At 37.0% G+C, this 19,241-nt stretch overlaps 1 protein-coding gene across 1 annotated transcript; it reads left to right on the plus strand.

Moving 5' to 3' along the window:
* Positions 1-12,502: 12,502 nt before the first annotated feature.
* Positions 12,503-19,014, plus strand: LOC145559812 (protein trichome birefringence-like 40). The gene is made up of 4 exons (XM_081621108.1): positions 12,503-13,005; positions 17,329-17,503; positions 17,604-17,788; positions 18,441-19,014. The coding sequence occupies exons 1-4, from the start codon at positions 12,584-12,586 to the stop codon at positions 18,937-18,939; spliced, it is 1,281 nt and encodes a 426-aa protein (XP_081477234.1). The 5' UTR covers positions 12,503-12,583; the 3' UTR covers positions 18,940-19,014.
* Positions 19,015-19,241: the final 227 nt, after the last annotated feature.

Consider the following 19,241-nt stretch of genomic DNA (forward strand, 5'->3'; position numbering starts at 1 on the left):
TCAGCGTTGTGTTAAGATTCCATGACAAAGGGTTCCTAAGGGAAGTATATTTGGTCATGTATCTGTGATGTGTGTGATAGTGACACTAAAGTTAGGACGCAAAGGCTAAGTGTGTGGAAAGATATTATTTGTTAAAAGAGTCAAATGGGGGTGACTCTTAGGCTAGGTAAGCTAATGATATAGGGATCAAGCCCCCAAGTCTAGCTCTAGGTGAATAGGGATGAGCATAGGAAATCCCTTGATATGATCATGGTGCAAGTGTGTGAATTTAAATATGAATGCATTTTTATTACGGCCGCACCTCGATGTGAGGTTGCCTACGTATCCGTTAGGCATCAGGCCGTACGTAGCTCTAGCCGAACCTCGCACAAGTGTGTGTATACCTCAAAAAGGTCTTTTTAAGGGTTGTAACGTGGTTAGGCTAAAGGTTTAAAGAAGAAGGGGATAAAAAGGCTCAAGACCCTAGATAAGCCCCCAAGGTGTGCAACCTTGCTTTTGAATATTTGTATTTTCATGCTTGAGGTTTTCTACTCTTTTTTAGCTCTCTTTTATCTTTTTCTTTAGCATCTATTTTATTTTTATAAGTGTGGGCAATCCCGATCATGCGGTCTATCACTCACTTGGCATTCATGTTTCTCAGGCACGGTACTGAGCACTCGATAAGAGACGCAATCTGAGACGTGTTCTTATCGAAGATATTTTCATATCAAAGACATTGGAACACTTGCTCTTTTGTACACTTTTATTTATTTTTTTGCTTTTGCTTATTTTTATTTTTATCTTTTGAATTACTCAAGCTTTTTTTTAGAATTGCATAAGTTACACACCATCCCATCCCAAGGTTAGGTAAATGTAGGTTGAAAAAAGAAAGGTCTATCGTTAGACGAGGCTCAAAGTGGTTTATGAAGAAAGGATTGCATATTTGAAAGGTGAAAGGAGATATGATGTGGCTACAAGGGTTGCCTTAAATCATTGGTATACCTTGTGCTTAATTCGACATGGATTTTTTTTTTTTTAATGAAATATAATTAAATGATCATATGTAAGGAAATAAATGCTCATTTTATTAAAAAGGGAAAAGGAAAAAAAACTACAAAATTAATCTAAAAGAAAAGAAAAGGTGCCTATGCTAGACTTATTGGGGAAAGGAAAAAATGAAAAAGAAATAGAAAAAGAGGTCATGAAATCTTGTCGTTGAAACTCGCCTCTTGTCTTGTGTTGTTTCCTTTATCATCACTCGCTCTTCTTGTTAACTGGAGGCATGGGAAGCTTGTTATTATCAATCAAATGTTGGATAGCCTCCTTTAGCTTCCAACAGCTCTCAGTAGTATGACCCCTACCTTGATGGTACTTGCAATGTTCGTTTGGATTCCAACTAGGCAATCTATTTTCAGGTGCGGGATCTTGAATAGGTCCAATGGGAGTAATGAGTCTTTTGGCATGGAGTCGACAGAAGGCAGTATCGTAGCTCATCCCAATGGGGGTGAAGTCTTTCCTTAGTTGCTTCTTAGATCCTTCGTTATCCATGGCTAAAACTTCACTTAGATTAATGGTACTAACATTGTTACTAGAGTGGGCGTTTTTGGAAGAAGAAGTATTGTCGTTCTTCTTTCCTTTCCATCCACCGTGGTTACTATTGTTAGTAGCTTTTTGCTTTGCGAGGTCATCTTCGATTTCAATTCCGATGTCATAAACGGCCTTGAAAGTATTCAGATTGTGTTGATATTTTAAATGCTTTGAATAATTCTCTTGGAGATTCTTGATAAACATCCTCACGGATTCTTTTTCAGTGGGGACCTCAATCATCTTGGCGGAAGTTTCCCTCCACTTATTAAAGAAAGAAGTAAAGCCTTCATTCTTTTTTTGTCTTAGCATCTCAAGTTGTCTATGGTCGGTTTCAACTTGAATATTGCACTTGTATCTATCAACGAAAGCGTTTACTATCGATTCCCAGATAGAGGTTTTCTCTTTGTCAAGGGAGAAGAACCATTGTTGGCAAACGGTTTCAAGAGATAGTGGGAACAAAGAGGGGAAAAACTTCTTATCGATACCCTTAATGCTCATTATAGTTTCAAAAGCTCTTAGATGGAAGTAAGGGTTATCTGTTGCCTTGAATTTTGGGATGTCGTTGGCATTGAACTTTTGCGGAAGAAGATCTTTGTCCACCGAGACCCCTTGTGATGTAAGCTCTTGAAACTTGTAATCGCTAGACAACTTGCTTAGGCTCTCTTGCATGAGGTCTATCTGTTGTTGCTTCACGGGGTCATCGATCTTGAGTGCGAGAAGCTTCAGTGTCTCAGTCACGGTAGCCAGTTGGTTCTTAAGATCATTGACTTCTTCTTGAGTTGCCATTATCTTCTTAGCCTTCCTCTTTTGACGAATCAGTTTATCAAAAAGCGAGACTTGAATAAAGAGGTTGTCCTTGATTAATCGCCCTTCTCTCCTTGACCAAGTACTGTGGAAAAGGAATTTGGGGATACTTATTGTTAATTACTTGACTCAAACTTTATTCAACATGCAATGGATGGAGGAAGTGAAGAAAGATTGGAATAGAATGTGAAGAAGATTTGGATGGAGGGATATGAAGAATTTGGAGTAGAATGTACCCCCAACTCAAATGACGGAAAGATCGACTCATGCATGAACCTAAGACATGGTCAAGGTGACATATACTCAAAGTGTGTGCTAAGACTAGTGAGTGTAGGTGACATGTTGAGACTCGTGTCATGACCATGTGGCTAGACTATGTGACTAAGATTCGATTAATGACTCGACAAGGTGTTATTGACAGCGAAAATTAACCGAATTAATTAGCAAACTGGTTAATTGGACACTAGGTGATGACTCGACCAATAATCCGAACTGTCGGCCAAACGACAGGACTGGCGTCACACCATGGAGCTTGGCGCCAGACGACAGAGTTGTCGTCAGGCGCTACACTTCATAGTGTGGCGCTACAGCTCAGACCTTGGCGCCAATATTGGAGCTTCGGTCTGGGACTGTTTTCGGTGTTATTAATCAACTGGGATATGCCTAAAGTCGTACTAGGTCAATTTCGATTAAAATATTAGACTTTATTAACTCAAATTAATTAATTAATTAATTAGGCAAAGTTCTTTAAGTCATTAATTTATTTAGTCTTAACACGAGTCAACAAACGGTTAAGAGAAACATAGAATATATATGCACAACAAATAATGCACAATTAGCCAAGTAGGCACAATATGATGCAATGCGTTCGCAACCTAACCATGGCTCTAGTTCTCTAAAGTTCGGGATATGGTTTAGTCAATAGAGGGTCCATGGTTAATTGTCCGGATGCACCGCGCGGAAGCCTAACCGTGAAGGATTGGCGCGAGTGGATGGGACACCACGAGTTTTAGAAAAAACTCGCTTCCATGGTTTGGTGAATTCAACATCTCGGATGTACCTTTTGTTGCACAGAGCGTTCAATCAGGTAGATGGAGCATGAATTCCCAGAGGGTTATGTCCATATGTAGAACACATATGGGTTTCAGAAAAGTGAGAAAAAATTCAATCAGGAAGTAGGATCGAGCAAACAATACGAAAAACCGATCGAAATTAGAACGCATATTTCTGGCTCGGTATTGGGGGAAATTAGCGCCAGCAATCAGAGACTGGCGCCAGCTTTTAACTGTAGCGCCTGGCGCCAATACTGGCGTCTGGCGCTACAACTAAAACACTGGCGCCAAGCTCTGGCCCCTTATGCTACTTCCCACATGCCTCAGCAGCTTTCTGTGCTCGATAAAATTTTCCAGTTTCGCGCGGTGTTATTTCAGTCCTAGTTGTGAAAGATATTTCTCAAATTTCCTACGTGTAAAATCCTATGTTTATAACTCATTACGGATGGTCTTTCCAATGAGATCTTTTTTATGCATATGCCAATAATATTAATCAAAATTACGCACATGAAATACTTAGAACGTTTCGAGTCTCATCCACTCATTCTAAATCATTGCCGAAACAAATTCAGGAATTAAAATAGAAATCCTCACCAGCGGAGTCGCCAAAAACTGTAGGGAATATTTCAAGCCTTAGAATCCCACTAGCTTGAACCCCACTGTGATCATACACTAAAGTACGGTGGCGTCCAAAAGGGAAGAAGATAGAGCAAAAGAGTCGCCAACAAGTTTTTTAGGAACTTGTAAACCGTTCACGAGGTGAAGGTTACACCCCTTAACGATCCAAGAGATCGTCAACTCCATAAGGTCTAGAACCAAATAAGGGTTCGGGGATGAAGGTACAAATCCAACCTAAAAGAGATTGAACCTGCCCTAATAATAGGCCTCTACTTTATTCTGATCGTATTCATGTGCGCTTTCTAATTAACATGCAATCAATAGATTAACCCTAAACCTGTTTATCTATGTTGGTTGAATTTAATGCACAAATAAATCTATTATTGGCTATCACTGGAATTATAATCACATTAACCCTAAACAAGATTATTAATTATCTTATTAAGCGTGATTACAAGTACAAATTCCCCTTAAACATGCATAAAAGGCGTGATCAAGCAATAAATAAATAAATATCATCAAGCAACATAATAATAATAATAACGATAATAATAAATTATAATAATGATAATATCATCATAAATAAAATAATCATCATCAAAATAATAATAATAATAATAATATTCATAATCATCATAAATTATAACAATTATAATCATAATCATGTTCATGTTAATATTAAAGCATAATAAAAATAGCAAGATCCTAGGCATGATACTTGTAGACACCCATTTGTGTCTCCCCAAAACAAAACCCAGTGATGAATACCTTTCACGTCGAACCATAATCGAATGAGGTGAAAGTGTGAAAAGTCTAGTGTTGCGGTTAGTTTTTGTTAAAATTCTTTCTTTCTGTTTTCGAAAACCCACTCTATTTTATGAAAACGTCCATTCCAGTTTAGTTTGGTCCATGATAAGGGTCCAATAATGGTGTAGTTGGATGGGGCTTGAAAAGACCTTTCCAACGATATATTATAAGCCCAATTCCGATGAATATTGAGGAAGTTATGGCCAAAATACTAAACTGGACCCAAACCGGATTTTACCTACGACCCAATGATCATGAGGAGGGTCCAAAGGTTTAATCCTATTCCTAAACTAATTAGGATTGATTAGAATCTTCTATAAGTTTCTAAAATATCTTAATTATCCTTTTTTGAAAAGATAAGATTAAGGAATTTGATTTCAATATAAACTTTCTTTTTTTATAAAACTTTCCTTTTTTAAAGTCCTAATTCTATTCGGATTTAAACATGTTCAAAGACATTCAGATATTATTTTTGTGCCTCATATTTTTTATCCAAATTTTATATGGTTGGATAGATCTTGAAATTATCTTTCCAATGATATATTATAATAATAATTCCGAGCTATAACGGAAAAGATATGAATAAGATATCAAACTCTATCCAAAACTGACACCGTCTCACTATTTCATTCATATCTTTTATTCTACAACATATTTTAATCTGATTCAAATTGTTTTAGAAAGTAGACTTCAAGATCTTTCCAATGACATCTTATTCATCTTATTCCGATTTCTGGATCAAAAGATATGATAAAAACAAAATCCGCAAAAACTGCCGTCTACGAGTTTTATTTCGATTCGAATTTGGATTCTTTTCTTAATTCTTCGACTCTCTTTTTTTCCTATAAATAGAGGTCATATCTCCCCTTTTTCAATAACCAACTCTCATCAAGATTTTCTTGATTATTCTCTCTCTCTCTTTTTCTAAAACTAGCCTTTTCTCAAATAAATAATTCCGCATTCATTAGATCTTGATACACCTAGCCATATTCGAAGTTGCCTTCGCCCTAGACGTGAAAGGTTTTAATTTCTGAGGGTTTGGTCCCAAATCTCTATTTAAATTATTTAATTTAATTGTTTTGATTATTATTTTCCTTGAAGTTACTAACGTGTGTATTTTGTTATTAGAAAGAGGTACGAGGCATCCAAGTAAGTACTTTAATTGATTAATTGATTTATGATGTAGAAATCATGTTTACATTGTTGTTATGATATTCCTAGTATCATGTCTAGGGTAACTTTAATATTAAATATGATTGCTATGATGTCTTTTATTCTCTTCCTAATATTTATTCATGTTAGTATCATGTTAGGGCTAAAGACTTGATTTTTATTGTTTAGTGACATGCTAGGGTTCGTTATTAATCTTGTTAGTATCATGCCTAGGATCTTGCTATGCTTTAACATGATTATGATTATTATATTTATGATTGATATTATTTATTATTATTATGATGTTATTTATTTATTATGTTGCTTGATATTTATTTATTGCTTGATCACCTTTATTGCATGTTTAAAGGGAATTGGTACTTGTAATCACGCTTAATAAGATAATTAATAATCTTGTTAGGGTTAATTTGATTATAATTCAAGTGATCGCCAATAATAGTTTATTTGTGCATTAAATTCAACCAACATAGATTAAACAGGTTTAGGGTTAATCCTATTGATTGTATGTTGATCAGAAAGCGCACATGAATACGAGCAGAATAAAGTAGAGGCCTATTATTAGGGCATGTTCAATCTCTTTTAGGTTGGATTTGTACCTTCATCCCCGAACCCTTATTTGGTTCATGACCTTATGGAGTTGACGATCTCTTGGATCGTTAAGGGGTGTAACCTTCACCTCGTGAACGGTTTACAAGTTCCTTAAAAACTTGTTGGCAACTCTTTTGCTCTATCTTCTTCCCTTTTGGACGCCACCGTACTTTAGTGTATGATCACAGTGGGGTTCAAGCTAGTGGGATTTTAAAGGCTTGAAATTATTCCCTACAATACTAACAAGATCAATAACAAATCCTAGCATGTCACTAAGCAATAAAAATCAAATCTTTAGCCCTAGCATGATACTAACAATCATAAATAATAGGAAGAACATAGGAAGCATCGCAACAATCATAATTAATATTAACAATACCCTAGGCATGATAACAATGTAAACATGATCTCTACATCATAATATCAATTAAAACCAGTAAAGTACTTACTTTGATGCCTCGTACCTCTTTCTAATAACAAAATACACACGTTAGTAACTTCAAGGAAAATAATAAACAAACAATTAAATTAAATAATTGAAATAGAGATTTGGGACCAAACCCTCAGAAATTAAACCTTTCACGTCTAGGGCAAAGGCAACTTCGAATATGGCTAGGTGTTTCTAGATCTTGTGAATGCGAAATTTTGTATGTAAAAGCAAATTTTAGAATTAAGAGAGAAAATCAGAAAATTGAAAGACTAAAGAATGCTAATTAAAACTTATTATAGATGAATGTAGATGAATGAGGAGAATTGATGAATCAAAACGGAGTTTTTAATACGATATTTATAGAGAAAATATGCCAAAAAGATAAATTAAACAAAACAGAGTCTGACGCTCAAAAAACAGAGCTGACGCCAACCCTAGCTAGCTGGCGCCAGGCACCAACACTAGCGCCAGGCGCCAGGCCTGGTTCCAGGCGCCAAGGCCTGGGGTTAGGCGCCAAGCCTGATTTTAACGCGTTTTCGAAAATCAGATAAATTTGCCGTACTGGAGGATAAAATCATATAATTTCCTCGAAAATGCTATTTGATTTTGATTAAAACTCTGAAAAGTCAAAAGTCAATTTATCAATGCTAATTGAATTAGGAATGAAAAGAACCATCTAGAAGATTCTAGAAGACTAAAACCATTCCTAATTGCATTAGGAATGATAAATCATATTAGGCCCTCCCCAAGATCATTGGGCCGCATATAAGGCTCAAATCGGGCCCAGTTTAGTAAATTGACCATAATTCCCTCAATATTCATCGGAATTGGGCTTATAATATATCGTTGGAAAGCTCTTTGCAAGCCCCATCCAACTACACTACTATTGGACCCATATCATGGACCAACCAAACTGGATTTACTGTTTTCTTAAAATAAGTTTTCAAAAACAGAGAGAAGAGAAAAGAATTAAAACTTTCCGCAACACTAGACTTTCCACACTTTCGCTTTATTCGATTATGATTCGACGTGAAAGGTACTCATAACTGGGTTTGGTTTTGGGGAGACACAAATGGGTGTCTACACATATGGTTTCGAAGGTGGGTGCTGTTATGGTTGGCCAGTCTTTAGGTAGTTACTTTGATGGTCTTCAATTTGGCGTTGGGGTTTCTTCAGGTGGTGAGGCAATTCTTCATGTTGTGAATTGGTTGATTGAGGATCGTGGTTCTGAGGTTGGTCTTTCTATGTTATTGGTGGATTTTCAGAATGCCTTCAATCTTGTTGATCACACTGTCATGTTGCGTGAAGTTCGTCGTCGTTGTTCGGGCATTTCGCGATGGGTTGAGTTCTGCTATCCAAATCTAGCAATATTATATTATGGAGACAAATCCTTATGGTCGTGTCAGGGAGTGCAGCAGGGTGATCCCCTTGGTCCTCTACTTTTTTCTTTGGTTTTACAGCCTTTGGTTTGTAAAATCAGAGATGCTTTTAACTTATGTTTTCAGGCGTGGTATTTGGATGACGGCACTATTATTGGTAACACTTTGGTGGTGGGGAAGGTTCTGCAGTTGATTATGGAGGAAGGGCCTCGTTTTAGGTTACATCTCAATGTGGAAAAAACTGAAGTTTTCTAGCCTTTTGAGGACCCTTGAAGCAGGCTTGTGGGTGTATTTCCGTATAATATTTCTCGACATTCTTATGGTGTCAAGTTGTTAGGTGGTCCCGCTAGTTCCGATCCCGATTTTGGAGGTGACCTTGTGCTGTAGAGGGTGTCTAAGACCACTGCTCTAATGGATATGGTTGCTAAGCTCGATGATCCCTAGTGTGAGTTGTTGTTGCTTAGGGCATGTACCGGAGTCTCTAAACTCTACTTTTCCTGGCGTACTTGTCTTCCTAGTACTTTTGAGGTGGCTTAGCGCACTTTCGACGAGGCTCTTCGATCTTCCTTGGAGCGTATCGTTACTGCTTCGGGGCCTAGATTTGGCGATTGGCAGTGGCGGATTGCCACCTTACCTTTTGCGTTTGGTGGACTTGGTTTTTATTCCGCAGGTGATGTTCGTCCTTATGTTTTTCTTGCCTCTCGGTTACAGTCAGCTGGGTTGCGGACAAAGCTTCTCCAGCATGCTGGCGTTGATGGCCTTGATCGAGCTTTTGCGGATGCGTTGCTTCTGTTTAATGGAACGGTTGGGTCTGAAATTTTGAGTAATCTTAATGAGGTCATTGCCCCTAAACTCATGAAGAAATTGGCAGATATATATATTTCACAAAGGTTACCGCATCTGCAGAATCCACCTTCTCTTTATCTCCTCGTCAATCAGCATTGTGGAAATCGCAGCAGGGAGATCACTCCTCCACTTGGCTTCGGGCGGTTCCTATTTCAGGGTTGGGTCAGACGATGAACGCAAGGACTTATCGATGTGTATTGTGCTACCGCCTAGGTGTTCCTTTATTCTATGTTTCGACGCCTTGCGTTGCTTGTTCAAGGGTTTTTACTGGGGATATTTTCGGTGATCATGCGGTATCGTGTGCTGGTATGGTTGGTATTAAACATCGGCATAATGTTGTTCGGGATACTCTTGTTGATATTTGTTATCGATCTGGGATTTCAGCTAGAAAGGAGGTTGACGTTGGGTTGTCTGGAGGGAATGACGGGGCCCTTAGATCTGCAGATGTATTACTGTATTCCTGGGATCGTGGTCGTGATGTCTGTGTTGATTTGACAGGGTCTTCTTCTTTGACACAGTCGGGGCTATCTGACTTTGTCCCTGGACGGGTTGTGGTTGATGTGGCTCATCGGAAGCGGAACAAGTATGAATCTAGTTGTCGAGCTATTGGATATGGATTCCTTCCCTTCTCCTTTTCTTCACTTGGGGAATTAGACAATGAGGTTGTTGCGTTTCTGAAGCGGGTTCAGAAGTTCTCGACGGCTCAAGACATCGGGGTTCGTGCTGCTGCTCATATTTTTATTAGGATAGATTTTTCTATATCTAGAGGAGTGGGGGCCCAGATTATATCTCGGCTTCCCACTAATTTTTTCTAGGTGGTATGAGTTTTGGTTTTGAGATATAATAATAATAATAATAATAAAGCGAGTTTAGAAGGAAAATTCCCTCCAAATTTTTTTTGGCTTTAATATACGATAATAGATAGATTCTACTCAAATAGAATAGTGTATGTACCGTATGTGTATTGTCCTTTTTGGTTTCTAGTTCCTTTCTCTTAGATAATGATTTTTTTGATTTCTAAATTTTGTTAAACATTTTTCAGGACAAAGTTAATTTTAAATTGAGCAATTAAGAAGACAATAATAAGAGGATCAAATCTCATGTACTATATCCGATTATATTATTTATAACGATTAGACATTTTTTCTTTCTACTTTATGTCAAATCGTTGCAAATAATATAAAAAAGAGGTGGTACTTGACTTTTAATCAATCATTTGACGTTTGATGTTTCAGGTGTTAAACTTGTTTTCCCATTTTGTGGTCTTGGGCTTCTATTTTTTGTTTCATGACGTTTGATCGTGTGTCAAAGCCCAATAATATAGTGTATTAAAATTGAATATGATACAAACCCAAAAGAGAATTTCTAAACAAACCAATGGTGCATATTGCACTCAACCAACGTGCTATTAGAAGACTTGTTTTGGGGATCTGAGAATGTAGACTAGGGAACTTGGGGAAATGATTTTGACACACCCTTAATTGATTTTGGCACACCCCTATGTGAGAGCACAGTTTTTTATGTTCGTCTCACATAGTGCCAAAATCAATTAAGGGTGTGCCAAAATCAATTTCCGGGAACTTGCTTTAATTTTCAACCAATTCTATTTCTTGGAAACCGTCTTATTGAGTTTAATATACTTTGTACTCTACTTAGAAGCACGTGTTACGCGATCGAAAGGAAAACAATGGTATTATCTGCATCTTCGGCAGTTGATTAACAAGACTATAAAATTATAAGTTATTACACGACTCTCTTACATCGTCAGAGACTAGAAAGTAAACGAAACAACCACTAGACACAACGTGAATCTAGCACATTCGGCTTAATGTTTCTTTACATTCATGAATAATTGGATCGCCCAACTTGGCCCTTGTATTGCAGTGGCCTGTTTAATGTTTATAGTAAGACTTTAAACTCATTTCAATATGTAGTTTTATAATACTCCCTCCGTCCCCGATTGATAGTCACTTTTGTCATTTTAGGTGACTCAAATGTTAGTCACATTTGCTTTTTTCAAGTACCATTAATATTATTTTTTTTACCAAAATTCTCTAACATTTGCAAAAATATTTGTGCAAATTTAACTTTACCATGTAAATTTTATTTTCCCGTGTACTTTAATTACTTTCTCTCTCTATTTTTTTGCACACCCAATGTAAATTTACTTTTTCAATGTACTTTATTTAATTCACCTTAATTCCCGTGATTTTTCTTCAAAAGTGACTATCAATCGGGGACGGAGGGAGTATTTTTTTTTACGTAGTGTGATCTTAATATTAATAATATGTAATTAAATAAATTGATGGTCAAATGTAAGTTTTGAAAACCATGTAAAATGAATACACTAGAGATGATCACGGGCTCTGCCAGTCTTTGGCAAAAAATAAGTAGCCCATTTCAGGTCAATGGTTTGGGTCAGAAAATCGTGCCCAAATCAACTAATTTGGGTCAAAAATAGCGGGAAAAAATTATAACTAAAATGTAAATTTGTGTTACCCAAGACCTAATAAAATAAAATCTAGTTGGGCTTCACCTGTTTCAAATGGGCCCAAACAATCTGCCTAAATCCAAATTTTTTGAGATCGGGTCAACTTTGATAGGTCTAGAATAGATATTATAATGAGGCGGTGAGGGTGGGAGTACTTGTATATGCCTCAAAGCTATTAAGCTGTTGGTTTGTAATTAGGGATACAAAGTTGAGTAAATTTTTTTTGAATATTGATGATGACATATAAGTTTTAATAAATTTCTAATAAATTTCTGAGATGTACAAGTTAGGCATATTAAATGTACATAATATGAATAAAAATAAAATAAACATGTGAACCAGTTACAAAAATGAAACAAGTCAAATTGTTTGCTGCAAGTTTACTAGAAACAATTAATTTTTGATAAGATTTCCACGAAATGCTCCAATTAATAAAATTTTAGTCTTAATTCTTACTCTACAAATTGGACCTACCCCTAAACTTTTCAACACTTACCAAAGCAATTTGAGAAGTGGAGTGAATCTACGGAATTCTTCACATGAAACTAAAATTACACGTTAAAACACTGAAATAATTAGAGTTGTGAATTGAAACTAAGACCACGATGACAACAAGTAGGAAATAATCTAGCATTGATTCCGCTTAGAGATTTGAGCTAATTAAAGTACACTGACTAGAAAACTTAGTACGTCGTATTATACCAATATACCACATCTTCATTTATTAGGCCTAAGTTGACCTTCATCATAATTTATAATGTAGCATATCAAATCTAAAGCATAAATGTGATTAACCAAGCAAAATACAATTTGGTTTATTTTCTAAGTCATGGAACAAAAACCTTCCATTGTTGACAAATGGAAATCTTTCTCACTTGGAGCCTTACTCGGCTTCCTCGTCTTCATCATCTACCTCGACAAAGTCCATCAAGACATAAGTTTCTTAGCGGCGAAACAAGCCATGGTAGATTTGGTTCCTTTTAAATTACTAAATCCATCTACTAGTTTTATCAAGCCTAATATGTCATCGGATATTTTTCTCAATGACATTGATAAATCGACGAAAAAAGTTGGAAAGAAGTGCAACATGTTTGATGGGAGATGGGTTTATAAGCCAAAGGAGAGCCGTTCTAGTTATGATTCAATCAAGTGTCCATTCGTCGAGGAAAAGATGAGCTGCCAAGAGAATGGGAGGCCTGAGTCAGAGTATGAGAAATGGATATGGGAAGCTCGAGATTGTGATATACCAACGTAAGTGCATAGGTAGTTTTACTTTTTATATTTCTTTTGTACAAAATTGTTATGGAGTTTTGACCTAATTAAACCATACAAACATTTTGAATTGCACCCCATTATATTAATTGAGCTCAATGTCATTTTAAATTGTTCCAATTACGGTCTCTAGCTTTGATCATCGATGAATTTAATTAGTCAATTACCAAAAAAAAAAAAAAAAAAAACAGCAGACATTATACGCTTGGTAACAAATATTACAATGATCTTCACATTATAAATCAATTTCATATTTAGGTTAAAAAATTATGACTTGTCACAAACTCACAAATTACATACCTTCATACATCGCAATTAAAAACGAAAAAATAGAAAGCTGATGCATGCATGTGGAGAATTTTTTTTACAACATGTTTATTTTTCACCTGATTTAAGCAATCTATGTGAATTGATTAAGATCTTGCGATTTGATTAACCGTTTTTCTCCCCATATTCCTGTTTTGTATACTAATAACTAATTAAATTATGTGAAAAAATAACATTGATAAACAAAATCAAGTCCAATTCTAATGGTTAACCTTTTTGGTTTGCTCTATTGTAATAATGTAACATAATCATTTTCAATCAATCAATCAATCAATCAATCAAAGCCTTAATCCCAAAAGTGGGGTCGGCTAACATGAACCAAATTTGATCATTCCGTGTAGTCATCAACATAAATCTTTCTCCTCCATCCCTTACGATCCAAAACTTCATCCTCACGTAAATCCATGCACTTCATATCCTTCCTCACTCCTTCCAACCAAGTCATCTTTGGTCTCCCTCTTCCTCGTTTAATCCCTCCATGGTCCCACTCTTCCACTCTTCGCACCGGTGCACCCTCGGGTCTCCGTCTTACATGTCCAAACCAACGCAGACGATTTTCCCTTAGTTTATCTACAATGCCCGCCACACCTACTTTCTTGCGAATAACCTCATTTCTGATTCTATCTCTTAAAGTGTTTCCACACATCCACCTTAACATGCGCATTTCCGTAACCTCCATCTTTTTAATATGCTCTTTCTTAGAAGCCCAACATTCTGTACCATAGAGCAACACTGGTCGTATGGCAGTCCTGTAGAATTTTCCCTTCAACTTTAAGGGAATGCTGCGGTCGCATAACACTCCCGTGGCCGCTCTCCATTTAAGCCACCCTGACTTAATCCTGTGGGTCACGTCTTGATCAATGTCACCATTCTTCTGGATGATCGACCCTAGGTACTTAAAACATTCACTCATGGTCAAATCCTTTCCATCCAAACTCACCACTTCATTGCGTGTCCCCCTCTGAGTGCCAAAACGACATACCAAATATTCAGTCTTACTCCGACTTAGCTTAAACCCTCTAGATTCCAACCTTTGCCTCCATTGCTCCAACTTGACATTAACCCCATCCTTAGTCTCATCCACCAAAACGATATCATCTGCGAACAGCATACACCATGGAACCTCATCTTGAATTGGTCTAGTTAATTCATCTAGAACCGTTGCAAAAAGAAAAGGGCTTAATGCAGACCCTTGATGCAATCCGATTGTAATAGGGAAATCTTTTGTCAACCCTCCGCATGTCCTCACATTTGTTGACACATCCCGATACATATCCTTAACTAGGTCTACATACCTTCGTGGGATACCTTTCTTCAACATTGCCCACCAAAGTATCTCTCTTGGCACCTTGTCATATGCCTTCTCTAAATCAATAAAGACCATATGAAGATCTTTCTTCTTTACCCTATAAAACTCCATCATTTGTCTTATCAAATGGATTGCCTCCATAGTAGATCTCCCAGGCATAAAACCAAATTGGTTATCTGAAATGCTTGTGCATGCCCTCAACCTTTGTTCAATCACCCTTTCCCACAACTTCATAGTATGGCTCATAAGCTTAATTCCTCGATAGTTAGAACAATCTTGAGCGTCTCCTTTGTTTTTATAAACCGGGACCAAGGTGCTCTTCCTCCAATCTTGTGGGATCCTTGTAGCCGTCCATATCTTGTTGAAAAGGTTTGTTAACCAATCAATACCAATCTTACCCAAACACCTCCACACCTCTATCGGTACCCCATCAGGGCCAACCGCCTTCTTAGGTTTCATCTTCCTCAGTGCAATCTCCACCTCTACTCTCCTAATCCTTCGCACATACTCCATGTTGATTTCTTCATCACTCATAGAGGTATCTCCTATCACAACTCCATTACTTCCATTAAATAATTCATCGAAGTACCCCTTCCACCTGTCCTTGATGCCCTCCTCTTGCACTAGGACCATTTGGTTCTTATCTTTGACACACTTCACCATGCCAATATCCTTCCTTGCCTCTTGTCTTCTCTTTGCCATCTTATAAATGATCCTTTCTCCCTCCTTGGAATCAAGCTTTTCATAAACCTCCTGATATGCCTTTTCTTTTGCTTGGCGAACAGCTGCCTTTGCCTTGCTCTTAGCCTCCTTATACGCTGCAAAGGTTTCATCACTCCTACATTTTCCTAAGGCTTGATAGCATTCCCTTTTTTGCTTAATTACTGCTTTCACCTCTTCATTCCACCACGAAGTATCTCTCTGTACCGAAGTTCTTCCCCTTACTTCCCCTAAGACCTCTTTGGCCACTCTTAGGAAACAGTTCTTCATTCGTAACCAAGTCATGTCCGGATCCACCTCTCCATCCCAATCCGCTTCTTCAATTACCTTTTCTGTAAAAACCTTAGCTTTTGCATCCCTTAGGGTCCACCATCTTATCCTTGGTTCTTCTTGTCTAACTTTTTTCTTCGCCTTCTCTTTCAGACGAATAGTCATTACCAATAGCCGGTGTTGGGTGACCACACTCTCCCCTGGGATAACCTTACAGTTTATGCAACTTTGTCTATCTATGCTCCTTGTGAGCAGGAAGTCTATTTGAGTTGCATTTGCTCCATTCCGAAAAGTTATCAAGTGTGAATCCCTCTTCTTAAACCAAGTATTAGCCAAAATTAAATCATATGATTGGGCAAAATCCATAATAGCTTCACCACCGGCGTCCCTCTGCCCATACCCAAAGCCTCCATGGACACTCTCATAGCCATCTCGGCTCGCCCCAACGTGCCCATTTAGATCCCCTCCAATATATAACTTCTCTGAGTGGTGGACACCCTGCACCACCTCGTCTAGGTCCTCCCAAAATTGTCGTTTCTCTTCTGCAGCTAAACCCACTTGGGGAGCATAAACACTGATAACATTCACAATCTCCTTGCCACATAGCAACTTCAGCCTTATCAACCTATCGTTCTTCCGATAGACCTCGATCACCTCTTTTGCCAACCTCTCATCGAGAACCACACCAACTCCGTTCCTAGCTCCACCATTCCTTGTTCTGTGGCTCGTTTCTTGCCCAACATACCATACCTTATACCCCAAAACCAAGCCTCGAGCTCCTTCTCCTGTCCATCTTGTCTCTTGGAGGCACATGATGATCACGCGTCGTCTTTTCATTACTTCTACCAATTCTGCTGATTTTCCCGTAAGAGACCCCACATTCCAAGAACCAATCCGCAAACTAAATTCTTTTCTCCCACGCTCCCTCCTGATCCCAACTCCAAGCCCTTGATTATTTGACACCACAATTGGGCAATATGGCGCGTCGCTTCTGGGCGACGACCTAGCAACCCTTACATACTTATCACTGCACCCGGGTCTGGGAAGTGCAGCGCGTCGCTCAGTAGGGAACGCCCCAATGGCACGCCCTTGCTCATTTGACACCACACTCGGGCAATGTGGCGCGTCGCTTCTGGGCGACGACCTAGCAACCCTTGCATACTTATCACTACACCCGGGTCTAGGAAGTGCAGCGCGTCGCTGAGTAGGGAACGCCCCCACGAAAATATCTTAGTTTTGATGTCAAAAAAAAAAAAAAAATGTATTAATCCGAAAACCTAACATAATCATTTTCCTGTCAAAAAAAAAAAAAAAATGTAACATAATCATTCACAATAAATTATTATTAGGTACCTTAGTTTTGATGATCAAAAGAGAGAGATCAATTAGTTAAACAACATTTTGAAAAAAAAAAAAAAAAAAAAAAAAAAAAAAAAAAAATTATAATAATAAAACACCAATTAGTCAGTACCATGTGTAAGTGGATCGGATACACATATACATGTGGAAATTGCTACAACATTGCGTTTATTGCTTACATTTTAGATCTCAGAGATGTATTAATCCGAAAATTATGGTTTACATACTGATCAACACACTTGAATACTAAATCTTGTGAATAATAATTATAATAATTATGATCAATTTACTTAAATTATGTTCATTTCATCCTTTAGGTTTAATGGAACTGACATGCTAGAAAGGCTAAGAAACAAGAGGATGATCCTAGCTGGCGATTCGCTAAACCGAAACATGTGGGAGTCTCTTGCTTGCCTTCTGTTCACTTCCATTCCTTCGAATGCAGCTCAGGTCAAAGAAATAAAAGGCTACCAAAAATTATGGAAAGCCAAGGTATAATAATTATTAGTGTACAAAAACAATGCCAAATTAGAAATTTCAATTAACAAAATAATGTGGTTATCTTATTCTAATAATATGATTTTAATTGCAGGATTATAACTTCACTTTAGAATTTTATTGGAGTCCATTTCTTGTTGAATTGAACAGTAAACATGAAAGTGGCAAAAAAGTTCTAGTGCTGGATAAGCTTTCTTCTGACTCGGAAAAATGGAAAGGGGCGGATATTATGGTATTTAACTCCGGTCATTGGTGGGATTTACGTGGAAAAATGAGAGCGTAAGTTTATAATTACTTTTCTCTAATTTATTGAAAAACATTTCATGCATTATTCATAAGTATTGTTTAGAAGAAGCAAATCAACATTATAGTAATTTTATATCAAGTATATACATAAAAATGGCTAAGTGATATACGTGCTAAACTTTGACCTTTGTTTGTTTTCTTGGTTATTTATTTATTTATTGTTACCTAATCTAGTTAATACTTTAAACAACATAAAAAAATAATAATAATAATAATAAAATTGTGATAGCGTGTAAAAAATCAAAATATTGAGACTATATTATGAAGTGGAGTGAATCTTATACGAAATATTATTTTAGCTAGTTGACGGCAATAAGTTATGTGTTTATTTTAGCTAGTTGACAATAATAAGTTAAATAGTAAAACCTTACTTTTTACTTATATTGCTTAGATAAATATTGGAATTTGGCGAATAATAAAATGATGATATGAACTACTGGACGAGATTTGTATCTACTTTATTGGATTCCAAACCTTATAGTTAGCGACATGACACCTAAACTTATCACAATTAATTAATCAAAAGAAATTTGTGTACTCCATATTATGTGTCCTAAGAGTATATGTAACTAAAGCATGTAGTAATAATATCAACACGTACGTCCTTACATATTTTGTTTTTCAGGTGGGAGATGTTCGAATTTGAGGGTAAAGTAACAGAGGATATGCCTATAGATGTTGCGTACGAACATGGCTTGAAAACATGGGCGACATGGATAGAGAAAAACGTCGATCCCAAGAAAACAAAAGTAGTGTTTAGAAGCAATTCTCCTTGGCACCAATATGATCAATGGTGCTACAATAAAACTCAACCTATGTTGGACGAACCATATAAACAACTCTTTACAAAATCGTTGGTTAATGTCGTCGAGAGACAAATAAAAGGGATGAGAAAGCCACAAGTGAACTACTTGAATATTACCAAGCTTTCAGAATACAGAATTGATGCACATCCGTCTATGTACAGGTACAAGGACTGGAATACACTTGCCCAAAAATATGGAAATAATCTTAATAACTATGTTGATTGTAGTCATTGGTGTCTTCCCGGTGTTCCAGATACTTGGAATAGGTTGTTGTATGCTTCTCTTTTCTTTGATATTTTAGCAAATTCACCTAGTTAAGGAGTTCTTCATTAGGGATTATTACATCCAAATTTATGTCACCTACCATTATTGTATGTAGTATTTGTAAACAATGCCTAATCTATCACTATATTTATGGACTTTGGAGGACTTGTGTAATGCGACAGGAGGACCCAACAAATATTCATCCTATTTGGAGTTCAATTTAACTCTTTGTTGATAATGTAACATGTTTATTTAGGCCAATAAATGATAGAAGTGCAACGAATCAACAAATACAAAACAGACTATAGCATAAAAAGGTTGGCTCCATAGATATATCTTAAACTTTATACGGGGAG

The sequence above is a fragment of the Chenopodium album genome, chromosome 9 (assembly GCF_948465745.1).
Source record: "Chenopodium album chromosome 9, dcCheAlbu1.1, whole genome shotgun sequence".
NCBI lineage: Eukaryota > Viridiplantae > Streptophyta > Magnoliopsida > Caryophyllales > Amaranthaceae > Chenopodium > Chenopodium album.